The 14,183-nt window shown below is 52.8% G+C and overlaps 1 protein-coding gene across 5 annotated transcripts in view; it reads left to right on the top strand.

Annotated features, from left to right (window-relative positions):
- Positions 1 to 5,657: 5,657 nt before the first annotated feature.
- Positions 5,658 to 14,183, top strand: part of DLG3 (discs large MAGUK scaffold protein 3) — a 53,602-nt gene continuing 45,076 nt past the window's right edge. The window contains exons 1-8 of one of the 5 annotated variants that reach the window (XM_061409811.1): positions 5,658 to 6,115; positions 9,420 to 9,470; positions 10,119 to 10,243; positions 10,447 to 10,616; positions 10,913 to 11,049; positions 11,402 to 11,546; positions 12,149 to 12,308; positions 13,893 to 14,049. In XM_061409811.1, the coding sequence (XP_061265795.1) occupies positions 5,759 to 6,115; positions 9,420 to 9,470; positions 10,119 to 10,243; positions 10,447 to 10,616; positions 10,913 to 11,049; positions 11,402 to 11,546; positions 12,149 to 12,308; positions 13,893 to 14,049 (1,302 nt within the window). In that variant the 5' untranslated portion in view covers positions 5,658 to 5,758. Of the gene's footprint in view, positions 6,116 to 9,419; positions 9,471 to 10,118; positions 10,244 to 10,446; positions 10,617 to 10,912; positions 11,050 to 11,401; positions 11,547 to 12,148; positions 12,309 to 12,809; positions 13,015 to 13,892; positions 14,050 to 14,183 lie in introns of those variants that run through there. The other 4 variants (XM_061409810.1, XM_061409809.1, XM_061409808.1 and 1 more) reach the window with 4 other exon arrangements.

Raw genomic sequence — 14,183 nt, 5'->3', positions numbered from 1 at the left:
AGAAACTATATCCCACATGCCAGAACTAAAGAAGAGTTTGCATGCTGCAACTAAAAAAGATGCCGCATGTCTCAACTGAGACCCAGTGCAGCCAAAATAAATAAATAAATACTTTTTAAAAAAAAAGATGGGAGACTTCTAGTTCTGGACTCAGCTGGAGTAGACATACTTCTCCCTATTTCTCCCAATAAGGACGCTAAAACTCTGCATGTGATATGTAAAAACAAGCATAGGAAGACTCTAAAAGAGGGAGAAAAGGGCAGTTTTTTTTTTTTTTAATGATTTTATTTATGGTTGTGCACGGTCTTCATGCTGCTTGGGCTTTTCTCTAGCTGTGGCTCCTCTTGTTGCGGAGCATGGGCTCTGGTGCCCACAGACCTCAGTTCTGTGGCTCCCGGGCTTGAGAGCCCCGGCCCAGTGGCTGTGATGCATGGGCTCAGCTGCTCTGCCACGTGTGGGCTTCCCAGACCAGGGGTGGAACTCACGTCCCCTGCTTTGGCAGGGGGGCGATTCTTTACCACTGAGCCACCAGGAAAGCCCTCAGGCGTATTTTAGACTAGTTTTCCACGCTCCTATCTGGTGAGAGAGGCCTGGGAGCCAGGAGTCCTCAGCCACAGTGCTGGCTCTGCCATCAAAAGCTCTGGAGCCTCTAGCGAGCGCCTGCCCCTCCCTCAGTGTCTGACTCTTTGCCCACCAGGTTCCTCTGTCCATGGGATTTCCCAGGCAAGATTACTGGAGTGGGTTGCCATTTCCTTCTCCAAAAAAGGGCAGTTTTGACTAAGTGAGCTCCCTAGGTTTTCTTGTTGCCTAATATCCCAGACTGTAGGCTGGAGAAGCCAGCCTGGAAGTGCCAGGAGACACAGACAACAAAAAAGCCTCAGTAAAAGCCTGCTCTCTTTAGCCCAAAGACTAGCAAGTGGGCAGCTTAGTTGGACAACACAAAACTCTTAGACAATAACCACTCTCCTGCAACCAGACATTACAGAAAAACAAAAACAAAAAACTGCAGCTCCACCCACTCCAGCCAGCAAAGACCCAAGTGGCAACCAAGACTTTCCCTCTTGCCAGACTCCCCAGGCTCCCTGGGGTGGTGTCTAAGTAAGGAGTCTGGACTTCCATCCCCACAGGTTAACCTGCGTGGCATCAGAGTATCAGAGGAAGGCCTAGTGGAGAGTCAAGACTTTTGCTGCTGCCCTGCTCCTCCTCCCCTCCCCACCCAGTCCTCTATCATCTTCACCCCCACCTGCACCCCTACCTGTGGTGAGTGGTGCTCCCTACCTGGGAGCAGGAAGGAGGCCCTTCAACCCTTCCCCAGCCAGGGAGGTGTCAGTGGAGGCCTTGTGGGGGGCTGGAACTCCCACACCTGCCCAGCAGTAAAGACGAACCCCTCTTTGGGTGTCAACCAATGTTAAGTGGGGAACAACTTGAACCTCTACCCCCTCCTGGCAGTAGCCAGGCAATGGACCCTTCCACTGATGGCAACAGTGTCAGAAAATGCCTATCCAAAACAAGAGGTTTAAGTAGGACCTAGAATCTGATAACATAATATCCAAAAATGTCTGTGATGCAATGGAAATTCACTCATCATACTAGGAACCAGGAGACCCTCACCATGAATAAGAACTAAACAACAGATGCCAACACCAAGATGACAGAGAGCTTTCAATGATCTGAGAATGAGTCTAAAGGAGCCAACATTAGGGGAAAAATGCTTCAGTGAGCAATTACAAATAGGTTGGAAACAAATGAAAAAGATGGAAAGTCTTAGCAGAGAAACAGATATGATGGAGTATCAGACAGAAATTTTAGAATGGAAGAATACAATAACCAAACCAAAAAACTGAGGAGATGGGCTCATCAGCAGGATGGAGAAGACAAGAAAAAAATCAGTGAACTGGAAGATAGAACATTAGAAATTGCCCGATCTGAATAACACTGGGAAAATAGACTAAAAAAAAAAAAAAAAAAAAAAAAAAAACAATGATCAGAGCCTCAGAGACATGTGGGACTATAACAAAAGACCTAACATTCATGTCATCAGGGAGTCCCAGAAGAAGAGAAAGAGAGTGGGGCCAAACAAGTCCTCAAGAAACGATGGCTGAAAATTCCCCCAATCTGGCAAAAGACATAAACCTACAGATTCAAGAAGCTGAACAAATCCCAAACAGGATAAAGAAATCCATGCCAAGATATATTATAATCAAACTTTTAAAACCCAGACCAAGAGAAAGTCTTGAAAGCAGTAAGAGAGAAACACCACTTTATCAACAGGGGGAAAACAATTCAAGAATCAGTGATTTCTCACCAGAAACCATGGTGACCAGAGGAAGTGGCACAACATATTTCAAGTGTTAAAAGAACTGCCAAGCCTGGATGCTATATTTAGTGAAAATATCCTTCAGAAATGAGGGAGAAATCAAGATATCCTTAGAAAAAGGAAAGCTATGAGAACGTGACACTAGCAGACTTGCCCTAAAAGAGTGGTTAAAGGCAGTGCATAAAAGAGAAAGGAAATGATAAAAGAAGAACTCTTGGAACATCGGGAAGGAAGAAGGAATAGAATGAATAAAAACATAAGTACAACAGACTTTCCTTCTTCTCTTGAATTGTCTAAATAATGTCTGATGGTTGAAGCAATAGGTATAGTATCATCTGACGTGGAGCTCAATATATGTAGAGGAAATATTAAAGACAACCATAGTGGAAATGAGACAGGGTTGCTGCTGCTGCTGCTGCGAAGTCGCTTCAGTCGTGTCCGACTCTGTGCAACCCCATAGACGGCAGCCCACTAGGCTCCCCGTCCCTGGGATTCTCCAGGCAAGAACACTGGAGTGGGTTGCCATTTCCTTCTCCAATGCATGAAAGTGAAAAGTGAAAGTGAAGTCACTCAGTTGTGTCCGACTCTTAGTGACCCCATGGACTGCAGCCCACCAGGCTCCTCCGTCCGTGGGATTTTCCAGGCAAGAGTACTGGAGTGGGGTGCCATTGCCTTCTCCGATGAGACAGGGTAAAGAGACCTAAATAGAGTTAAGTTTTTTTACACTTTCCTCAATCTTTTAAACTGATGACACCAATAGGTCTTTGTGGTGACAAAATAGTTTTGTATCTTGACTGCAACGGTTGTTATAGGAATCTCTACATGTGGTAAAATGGTATAGAACTATACACACATTGTACCAATGTCAATTTCCTGGTTTTGATATTGTACTATAATTATGTAAGATGCCATCATTGAGTAAAACTGGGTTAAGGGTACACAGGCCCCCTCTGTACTATCTATGCAATTTCCCTGTAAATCTATAATTATTTCAAAATAAAAATTTTTCTGTTAAGATTGGGGCTATTCTAGTGGCTAAAGACACAAATGCAATGTGACAGCTGTGATTAGATTCTGATGTTAAAAAATATAAAAGACAAGTTTGAAGAAACTTGAATATAGCCTGGACATTGTTGTTGTTCAGTCACTAAGTCATGTCCAACTCTTTGAGACCCCATGTAGCATGCCAGAGACTGGACATTAGATGATATGAAATAATTGTAATTTTCTTACATGTCATATTCATATTATTGGAGAATGTCTTTATCCTCACCCAGTGAATGCTGAAATATTTAGAGGAGGTGTGTAATGAAATCTGTAACTTACATTTGAATGATTCAGAAAAAAATGTAGGTCGATTGATAGAGCAAATATAACAAGACATTGCCAGTTGTTGGCTCTATGAGGAAGATATATAGGAGTTCATTGTACTATTCCTTCAGCATTTCTGTATGTTTGTAAAATTTCATTTTAAAAAAAGCTAAAGAGGATATGTGAAAGATGTATATGTGATAAAGCAAGTATAGTAAAATCTAGGTGGCAATTTGCTGATCCCTATAAAATTCTTTCAGTTTTTTGGTATGTTTGAAAATTTTCCTTTTAAAATGTAGGGGTAAAAAACTTGAAGAAAAAATGATCACAACCTCATATCCTTCCCTAGTACTCCCAACCCCTCTTTTTTTGCTCTTTTTCTTTTTTCCCACAGCATTTATCACCACATATAGTAGTATATACTTCACTTATTTATTGTACTAATTTTTGTCTGTGTCCTATCACTAGAATGTAAGCTCCCCAAGGGCAAGGATTTATTGTGTGTGTGTGTTTTTTCCTGTTTGCTGCTACGTCCTTAAATCCTAGAACAATGTCTGGCACATAGCACATGCTCAGAGAATATTTGTTGAATTAAGAAAAAATTTCTGTAGCCCTAGGGCCTAGGTCAAGGCCTGGCACAGAGTAGGTGTGCAACAAATGATCATTGATCTGAGATCTGCAGAAGTTAGAATAGACCTGTTGTACTTGAGCGGTTCTGAGTGTGGACTTGAGTCAAATGGCTAGGATTCCATCACTTCCACCTGTGTAACCTAGCTGCATTAACATCCCTGAGCCTCAATTTCTCATTGGTATAAGTCAGATAATAATAGTAGCACTTTGGTAGGGGTTTTGTTTGCATGTAAAGTGCTTAGGACTTTGTAAAGACTCAATAACTGGTAGCTAATGACAAAACAAGAACAGCAAAATGACAAGTTTTCCCAGCATGTCATCCTTCTTCCATCCACCAACAGGCTGAGCCTAGAGAGGTTAAGAAGATGTCCTTGGACAAGTATTCCCAACTTCTTTTCTAGACCCTCAGGTTTCTTTCATTTTAGACCTCTTCTTTCCTTTCCTCCTGCCCTGGACTTTCTTTACTCTCTTGGCATCCTGAAGTGCTTTCCTCCATGATAACCATGCAGGAGTGGAGTGGAGGAGACAGGAATCTGTGCACCAGGGACAAAAGCTTAGAGCTTTCCTCTCCTCCTGTTCTAGGTGTGAGTCCCTCATTGGTGATAGAAGCAGGTCAAGTGTTAGGTTGTAGTCATTTCAGGGCCTAGAGATTGAGAGAACAATAGTCCTGAGGAAGAGGTACTGGCAAGAGAATAGCCTCCTAAGCTGTCCTCTTCCTTGGTCCCGTTAGGAGAGAGCACCTCCCTCACCCTGCTCTAACATCCCTTCGATCGGTTCTGCCGCCTCAAGTCTTTACTTCTGGTGGCCCAGCTCAGAGCAAGACCGGGGACCCATTGAGCATCTCTTTGCAACTCCCTCTTGGTAGTAGGGTGGGGTGGGGTGGAGTGGGCGGAGGACAGGCTGAGATTGGAGATGAAAAGGGATGAAATTGAGAGCTGAGCTCACCCGTGGCCTAAGTCCCCTGTCTCTGACCTAGGGTCAGCCCTACCCCGGATATTTGGGGAGCTGGGGCTGAGCCTGGGGGCGCCACTGCCTCTGTTGCTTTAAGGAGCCGCTGTTTAGCATTCCTGCCGCTGCCGCTGCCGCTGCCTGATTCTGTACGCTGATTGGCTGGAATCAACTGAGACCCGAGCCAGGGAGAGATGCTCTTGACTCCACTCAGATCCATCCTGGGGACCAGTGCAGGAGCAGTCCTCGCAGCACCCAGCTTCTGCCCAGGCTCCCGCTTCTTCTTTGCCGCTGGGCCTCGGCCCAGGAGCCACGACGGGCGACACGGAGCCGCCAGTGCTGGAGGGGGAGCCGTGGGTGCGGGGCAGCGTGGGGGCAGAGGCCCCGGGACGCCCGCCCGGCCCCAGGCCCCGCTCCGCCCGGGCGCCCCAACGGGTGCCCCCCCCTTCCTGGTCCGAGCAGTGTGAGTGTGCCCGGGAGCCCGGCGGTGGCAGCGGCGGCGGCGTGGAAACCGGCGTGGGCTGGGGGGTCCGAGCCGCGGGGGGCAGTGCCATGCACAAGCACCAGCACTGCTGTAAGTGCCCCGAGTGCTACGAGGTGACCCGCCTGGCCGCCCTGCGGCGCCTCGAGCCTCCCAGCTACGGGGACTGGCAAGTACCCGACCCCTACGGGCCAGGTGGGGGCAATGGAGCCAGTGCCGGTTATGGGGGCTACAGCTCGCAGACCCTGCCCTCGCAAGCGGGGGCCACCCCCACCCCCCGCACCAAGGCCAAGCTCATCCCCACGGGCCGGGATGTGGGACCAGTGCCCCCTAAGCCAGTCCCGGGCAAGAGCACCCCCAAACTCAACGGCAGCGGCCCCAGCTGGTGGCCGGAGTGCACCTGTACAGGCCGGGATTGGTATGAGCAGGTATGGGCGCGGGGGGGGGGGGGGGGGGCGGGGGCGCGGGGAGATCGGAGGGGGGGCAACTCAGAGGGGCTGCGGAGTGGGGGGCCTAGAGGCCTGGAGTGCAGCAGGGGTTCCTGGGGCTCCAAGCCAGCAGACCCTGAGCCCCAGCACTGCAGCTGGCCCAAGAGAGATGGTTGGAAATGTGTGCTTCTCTGTGTGTGTCTGTTTGGGGGTCTCCATTTGGAGGGGATTGGGAGGAGCTGTGTGTCAGGAGGTGAAGGTATGGCGGAGGGGCACATTTTCCTGTGTGGGGGGATTGGGTTCTTCTCGGTATGGGGGTTGAGCAGTGTCTCTGTCTGACAGGGGGCGGGAGGTTCTGCGGGGGCTGTGTGTGGTGTGTGTCTCCACAGGAGGGGAGGAGGGGGCATGGTGCTCTGCGTAGCAGGGACATGTGTGTGTGTGTGTATGTATGTTGAGGTGTGTAGAGAAAGGCAGTGGAGCGCCTGTGAATCTATGTTGAGGAGCCATGTGCCCAGCTCGCCAAGCTTCATCCCCTGATGCCATGAGTCCCTCTCCATCCCTTTGTGTGTGAATGTGCACATGGACATGTGGAGATGTCTCTCTGAATGTGGAGATGTCTCTGTAGATGAAGCTGCAGGTTTAGCTGTGTTCGCCCGTATGTGTGTGTGGCCACATGTATATGTGTGTGAGCATGTGGCTGCAAGTGTGTGCATGTGTGTGCCTCTATGTGTGTGTGTGCCTGTGCGGTGTCCCTGGTGAGAGGCGCTTGACAGGCAAGGGAGGGAGGGGGAGGAGGCAAGAGACACGTCCCAAGCAAGGCTGAGAGGCTGCTGAGAAGGATGGACTCTTTTGTCCAAGCAGCTCTGAAGTGTGTGTGTGCTGAGGGGGGAGCTGAAGCAATCCTCCTCGCTCCAGAACAGGCATGGTGCCTGGAGCCAGGCAAGGGGCAGCTGCTTTGGTTCAGGGACTGGTCCTGGTGGGGCATGTCCCCCTGGGGTACCCCTAGATGTGGGAAAACTTAGCCCCCCAGCCCTGACTTGGCACAGCTTGGGAACCCCTGGGTGCTGGGCACAACTCCGGCTTCTACTCCCAGCCTAAACTGCCAGCTTAGAAAATGGAAGGAGCATCTGTGGGAGAAGCAGCAAAATGGAGGCTGGGCCGGCAGAGCCAGGTCCCTGGCATGCATGGCGGAAGGCCTGTCTGGTTATTCAGCTCTGCAGCCCCCAGTGTAGGGAGAAGGGAGGAGGAGGCTTTGCTGGGGAGGGCAGGTACTGGCTGCCCCAAGCTGGTGACCGTTCTGGCCACCTCTGTCCCCCTCTGGGGATCGAATGTGCTCTCACTCAGAAGGAAGCATGGGGACTTCCTGGGGAAAGAAGTCCTCAGTTCTGCCTGTTCACACCGACTGTTTCCTGTGTTCCTTGCCTTGGCCCCTTGCCCTCTCCAGCGGGTTCCCCTCTCTCCTTTCCCCCTCCACCCTGGGGACCTGCCCTTGTAAACACTCTCTTGTACTTGTCTGGCTCAACTGGGAGATAAATGCCAGTCCCAAGGCTAGGTGGGCCAGTTGGTCAAGGTTTCTTTGCCAGGACTGATCCCTGGATGGCTCTTAGCCCTGGGAATGGGTTCCTTGAGGGGGACAATGCGAGACTGGAGCGCGGAAGCCAGGAGCTGCTGGGTCTTGCTGGAGCTGGGCTTGAAGCATGGCTCTCACATGTGGGCACACATGGTATACCAGATGCATAAAAGAGCTGCATGGAGATTCTTTTGCCTGTGTGTCTGTTGCATGGTACTTCAGGCAGCTGTGTTATTTCGGGGCTCTTAAGAGCCATCAGTTATTCCTCCTGGGATCAGGGACAAGAGCAAGGCTGCAGCAAGAATCTTCCCACCAGCTCCTAGGGCTGCAGGGCAAAAAGTCCTGGGGCCAGGCTCAGGAAAGGTGGAGGCATGATTAGCCAGTCCTGTCCTCTGCTTTTCAAAGCCAGAGCTGTGGGGTGAAGGCAGAAGCAGGGAAGCAGAGCACGGCATGCAGAGGAATTGTTACCCTGGGTCTGCAGCTTCCCTCTTCAGAGGAGGGGATCAGGGGTCAGGAAAGGGGCCTCATAGCCAAAGATGGGAGGAAAGGCACCAGGTTCTTTGGGGAGAGAGGCAAGAGGGCTCCTCCATTCGTGGGGATGAGAACGAGAGCCAGGGAGCAGGTGCTACTTGTCTGTCCAGAATCACATTTTCACTTGACAGTGGCCACAAGTTTGTCACGCATGGGAGGCTATTTCTGTGGGTTGGTCAAACCAACCCTGTGTTTCCATCCTCTTCCCTTGCTTCTCCTCCCATGACTACTGCATGTTGAAGGCCATGGACTCTGCTGCCAGTTAGTCCGTGGGTCACCAGCTTCTTCCTAATGGGGAACCTTGTCCACTCTGCTCCTGTTCCACCCTTGGCTTTGCCCTGACTCCTGACCAGATCCCTTTCTGCTGAGAAACACAAAGGGTTTGGGATCAAAAGCCCCTGGATAGAAAATGGACTAAGACTTTGACTCCTTCTGCCCACTGGAGGAATTGGGTTCTTGGGGACACAGAAGGAGAAACAGAATGAAGATTCATGAGGTACTCTGAGGGGGCAGCTTTTCTTTTTGCCCATGAGCTTTAATGGGCAAGGCGATTGGCCAGAACATCAATGGCCTCGGCAAGCTTGCGTTACTCAAAAGAGCACCTGGAGATCCAGGTTCTAGCCCTTGTTCTGCCACTAACTCGCAATATGCACTTAGGCACAACCTGTGTCCTCCTTGGTCCTCAGTGTCACTGTCTGTCACATGGGAGAGGTTGAACAAGATGGTGACTGCTGCCTTTCCAGCTCCGACATGGTGGGAGTCTGTGATCCCCAAGTCAGGGAGACCTGTTGTTCAGAGAGGGGCAGGTTCCCATCCAGGCACGGATGCTGTGTGCGGCATGGCTTGCCCACCATGGTCCATTTCTGCCATTCCCCTCAGGCCAGCCTTGCACCCCTCCTAGTGCACCCTGAGGCCCCGGAGCCCAGCCTCTTGGTGAGTGCACCACTGACTGGCTCAGTCCCAGACAATTGGTCTGGGCTAAGTGAGCAGCTGGATTTGGCCTGATGTGGCTGGAAGCAAGGAGAGGGGAGCCTCCTCAGGGTCAGCCTGCCCCATCTGTGGCCAAGAGGTGTCCCAGGGTCAATTTGGGCTTCCCTACTCTGCAGGGAGTAGGGAGACAAGCAGGTTGACCAGCAGGCAGATGGTTGGCATGGGGAGGGTTAGGCAGGAGGCACTTAGGGTCCTGCCTGTGTCTTTCCCCAGGTGAATGGCAGCGATGGCATGTTCAAGTATGAGGAGATAGTCCTTGAGCGGGTGAGTCTGGCAGTGGGGCAGGATGAAATGGGAGGAGAGGGTTAGAACCAGGTGGGGGGTTCCTGAACCTTGGTCTCAAGACTCATGGGGACCTGCATTGAGAGGATGGGGAAACGGCCCTCAGAGGCTGCATCACTACATCAATTAACCAACCGACTGTGTGTGCTAAGTGGCTTCAGTCATGTCCGATTCTGTGTGACCCTATGAACCATAGCCCACCAGGCTTCTCTGTCCACGGGATTCTCCAGGCAAGAATACTGGAGTGGGTTGCCATGCCCTTCTCCAGGGGATCTTCCCAACCCAGGGATCGAGCCCAGATCTCTTATGTCTCCTGAATTGGCAGGCGGGTTCTTTACCTCTAGTGCCACCTGGGAAGCCTAATCAACTCACTAACAAATATTAATTGACCTTGCTTGCTGAGGCCTGGGGAACTGGGGAGGGGATGGCTTCGCTGAGGCCTCCATGCCAGAATGGTCAGCAGAGGGTGGGAATCTGCCAGATTTGTGACGAATGTGCCCCAGCCTGCCATGGCCCCTTCTGAGGCCTGAAGAAGCTGCTCTGGGGAGGGGCAGGGGTAGATGGGGCCCCAGAAACCCTCCCTTATACCTTCTGTTTGAGCAGACCATGCCTCTCCACTTCCTTCTGCAGGGAAATTCTGGCCTGGGCTTCAGCATTGCAGGTGGCATCGACAACCCCCATGTCCCCGATGACCCTGGAATCTTTATTACCAAGATTATCCCTGGTGGAGCAGCTGCCATGGATGGGAGGCTGGGGTGAGGTGGTCTAGAAGCAGGGCCAGGGGTTGCAGGGACAGAATGGAGGTGAGGGGGGGAGGAGGGCTGCCTGACAGGATGACCCTTCCATGAGATCTGAGAGGGGGAGGGGGGATGAGGGGAGGAGAGAGAAAGAGGAGGAGGTGGGAGGGAGGGTGGAGGGGCCGTGGCAGACTGTCATGCCTCTTGGGCTTCCCCCGCAGGGTGAATGACTGTGTGCTGCGGGTGAATGAAGTGGACGTGTCAGAGGTGGTGCACAGCCGGGCCGTGGAGGCACTGAAGGAGGCTGGCCCTGTGGTGCGGTTGGTGGTACGGAGGCGACAGCCTCCACCAGAGACCATCATGGAGGTCAATCTGCTCAAAGGGCCCAAAGGTGCGGCCCTCTAGGTTCCCGTGCTCTGGCCAGAGGCCCCTGGTTGGCCCTATAGGAAGTGGAAGGGAATCCCCTCACCCCCTGCCTACCTCCCCAGTTCAGCTCACAGTCTTCTTTCTTGACCTCACATCTCACCCTTACTGACCACGGGATGACAGCCTAGCATTTGGGATCCCTGGGGAAAGCTCCTATGGGTCTGGTGGCTTGGCTGAGCATAGGGGACTGGGGTTGGGCTTAACTGAGCACTCTAACTTCTCCTTGTATCACTCTCCCACTCCTTGCTGGCTTCCTCCCAGGCCTCGGTTTCAGCATTGCTGGGGGGATTGGCAACCAGCACATCCCAGGAGACAATAGCATCTACATCACCAAGATCATTGAGGGGGGTGCTGCTCAGAAGGATGGACGCCTACAGATCGGGGATCGGCTGCTGGCGGTGAGACAGCCTTCCTAGGGATGCCCAAATGGTGGGGTGGGGAGGTGGAGCTTTAGCAGCCTCTCCCTCCCCCTGAACCTCACTCCGGGACTAGGCATTATGGGGAATTTCAAGAGCATCATCTGAGGTGTGTGTCCCCAGATAGCAAGCCCCTAGTCCTCTTCATGGCTGGAACTTCCTCACCTGCCCACCGCTACCCTCTGCTTCTCTCTGCTCCTCACAGCACTGTACTTGGGCCTCTTTCAGACAGAGCACCATTGAATTTCACTGAAAGAGTACCCCCCCCTCTCCAGGGTTCCCTGGGGAGGCCCTCCCTTCTTCTCCCCAGTGCTAGCCCTAAGACCTCTTCCAGGTGAACAACACCAATCTGCAGGATGTGAGGCATGAGGAAGCTGTGGCCTCACTGAAGAACACGTCTGATATGGTCTATCTGAAGGTGGCCAAGCCAGGCAGCCTCCACCTCAACGACATGTACGCACCCCCCGACTATGCCAGCAGTACGTACCCGCCTGTCCTGTCCGTGGCCTGAAGCCCTACCCCCTGGTTTCTGGAGGGGAAGAAGTTAATACTCCTTGTTAAGAGAGAGAGAAGGGGGGCAGAAAATAAGCCCAGTGCTGGGGAGAGCTGAGTGCAAATCCCAGCTGTGTCCCTTCTTCCTGGATGCCCTTGGAAAAGTCCCTTTCACCTGTCTTTAGTTTCCTCTCTGGCAAAAAGGAGCTAGTGATATATGTGCTGCCCTCCTCTTAGGAGTGCTGCAAGGATCAAATGAGATCATGGACGAGAAAGCCCTTGGAAAACTGTATTAGGCTATAGAGATGTGAGGGGTTATTATTAGTCACACCTCTAGTCATGCTTTTCTTTGTAGACTGCCTTGACTTTAGCTCTTTCTAAGACTCACAGGAGTGAGCTCAGGATTCAGAAAGGGACTGTGGAGGAGGAATCCTAGGGGGTGGAGTAGGGAGGAGAGGCCTGAGGAATCAGCATCCCTTGGTCTGGTTTTTTTGCATCTGAGGGAGTGGGGGCAGCCCGTGGTGGAGGGTGGAGGAGGCTACCACTGGGGAGTGGTCCGGCAACTTCTCTCTCCCTTTCTCCATTCCAGCTTTTACTGCCTTGGCTGACAACCACATAAGCCATAACTCCAGCCTGGGTTATCTCGGGGCTGTGGAGAGCAAGGTCAGCTACCCTGCTCCTCCTCAGGTTCCCCCCGCCCGCTACTCTCCTATCCCCAGGCACATGCTGGCTGAAGAGGACTTCACCAGGTAATACCCCCACCCCCACCTCTTCATCCTATCTAGGGATGGGGAGGAGAGGAATCCTTTCTCGTTGGCCACGGGCCTTCTTGTAGTATGGCAAAGAAGAGGATAAAGCCCTCCTCGCTCCTGTCTTTGGGGTCTGAGGCCCCCTCTCAAGCCCTTGGGACTCTATGGAGGGACAGAGGTGGCTGCAGGAACAAGTTCTACCATCAGGGGGAGCGCCAAGTGTGTGGCCCCTTTTCGAAAGTGTGGAGAAAGGGTAGGATGGAGTGTTTAGGCGGCCGAGGGGGTGGAGGTTGCGGGGTTTCTTGCCCTGTGACGGTTGCAGCGCCCTCTGTTGCAACCATTCCACGTTAGAGAAGAGAGCAGTCCGGCTGCTGGGGCTGGCGGGCCAGGTGGCCTCGCAGGGAATCCGCCCCGCCCCACTCTGGCGGCTGCCACGGAACTGGCCACCTTCGCCGAACTGGTCGGGCCGGCAGGGGTTCCGGGGGACAGGTTTCTGCGGGGTGGGGCCTGGGAGGCTGCCGTGGAGCCGGAAGGGTAGGCTGACGGAGCTGGGGGGGAGAGCTGGAGGAGCCATGGAGAGGACACGCAAGTTCTCAGGCTCCGGCTTGGCCCTGGGCTTGGGCTCAGCTTCGGCCTCTGCCTGGAGGAGGGCTTCACAGAGGTGGGCCTGGCCGCTCCGCTCCCTGCGGCCTGGAGGGGATACCAGGTAGGAGGAGAGGAGGGCATCCGGGTCTCAGGGAGGGAGCCCCGCACTGAGGCTGGGAACAAGAGAGGGAGAGCCTCAGACCTGGGGTTCCTCTGATGAGAGATGCTTAAAGTGAAGAGTGAGCCGGGCAAGTGTGCCGGGTTTGGTTGTGTGATTACACAGGAGCTGCTGCTGCTCTCATCTGATGACGCTGTGACCATTTACAGAGGGGTTCTTTAGACATGATTAGTTGGCGTTTTCACGTGCTCGGCTCCTCTCTTTGGTTAGGCTCCTAAGCTCCTTTTGGGGACCTGGGATTTCTTTATCTCTGTCTCCCACATAACCCAGCAAAGGTACATAGTGGTAGCTGGTGACTAAATCTGTTGTTGGAGAAAGTAGGAGGGGTCATAGCTGGTGGGTGGATTTTTGGGACTGCGGAGGAGACTGTGTAAAGTAAGTACGCAGTTTGTGGGTGGTGAGTGCAGTCAACCCCAGGGCCATTCCACAGCCCCTAACTGATTCCCCTTCTTGTGGCCCAGGGTCCACCACACCAGTTGGTAGGATGGGCGAATCTGGGGAGGAAGAGGACCAGTGAGTGGGCTCTGTGATATGGTCGCTAGAGCCCAGGATAGGGGTTTGTTGACCTGAGAGAGTCAGGGACTGCCCACTGGGAAGTTCACTCCAAGCCCTCAGGAAGCAGGGAGGAAGAACAACTGAAACTTGGCACCTGGCAGCAAACAGCGGCCAAGCAGGTTTCAGGAGAGAAAGGGAGCAACAGAGTATCATACCTAGGGACCTAAGTCCTTCTACAGACATGTGGGCCTTGTTCCAGGCTAGCCCTCACAGGGATGACAATTTATACCTACTTTGTCCTGACTCTTCCACTCTTCTCCCACCAGGGAGCCCCGCAAGATCATCCTGCACAAGGGCTCCACAGGCCTGGGCTTCAACATCGTTGGGGGTGAGGATGGAGAAGGCATTTTTGTCTCCTTCATCCTGGCAGGAGGCCCAGCTGACCTGAGTGGGGAGCTGCGCAGGGGAGACCGGATCTTATCGGTGAGGAAACAAAGGCAAGGTGGGAGGACGGGAGCTGGGCCTAGATCTAAAAGGGAGGAGGGAAGACCTCCCTTTCTCCAAGGAATGTTTTTTGAAGTGGGGGAAGGCTAAGAGCTGGAGAAAACATATTCTCT

This window comes from Bos javanicus, chromosome X (genome assembly GCF_032452875.1).
Source record: "Bos javanicus breed banteng chromosome X, ARS-OSU_banteng_1.0, whole genome shotgun sequence".
NCBI lineage: Eukaryota > Metazoa > Chordata > Mammalia > Artiodactyla > Bovidae > Bos > Bos javanicus.
The sequence above is the reverse complement of the archived record's forward strand: the minus strand, read 5'-3'. Positions and strand labels throughout refer to the sequence as shown.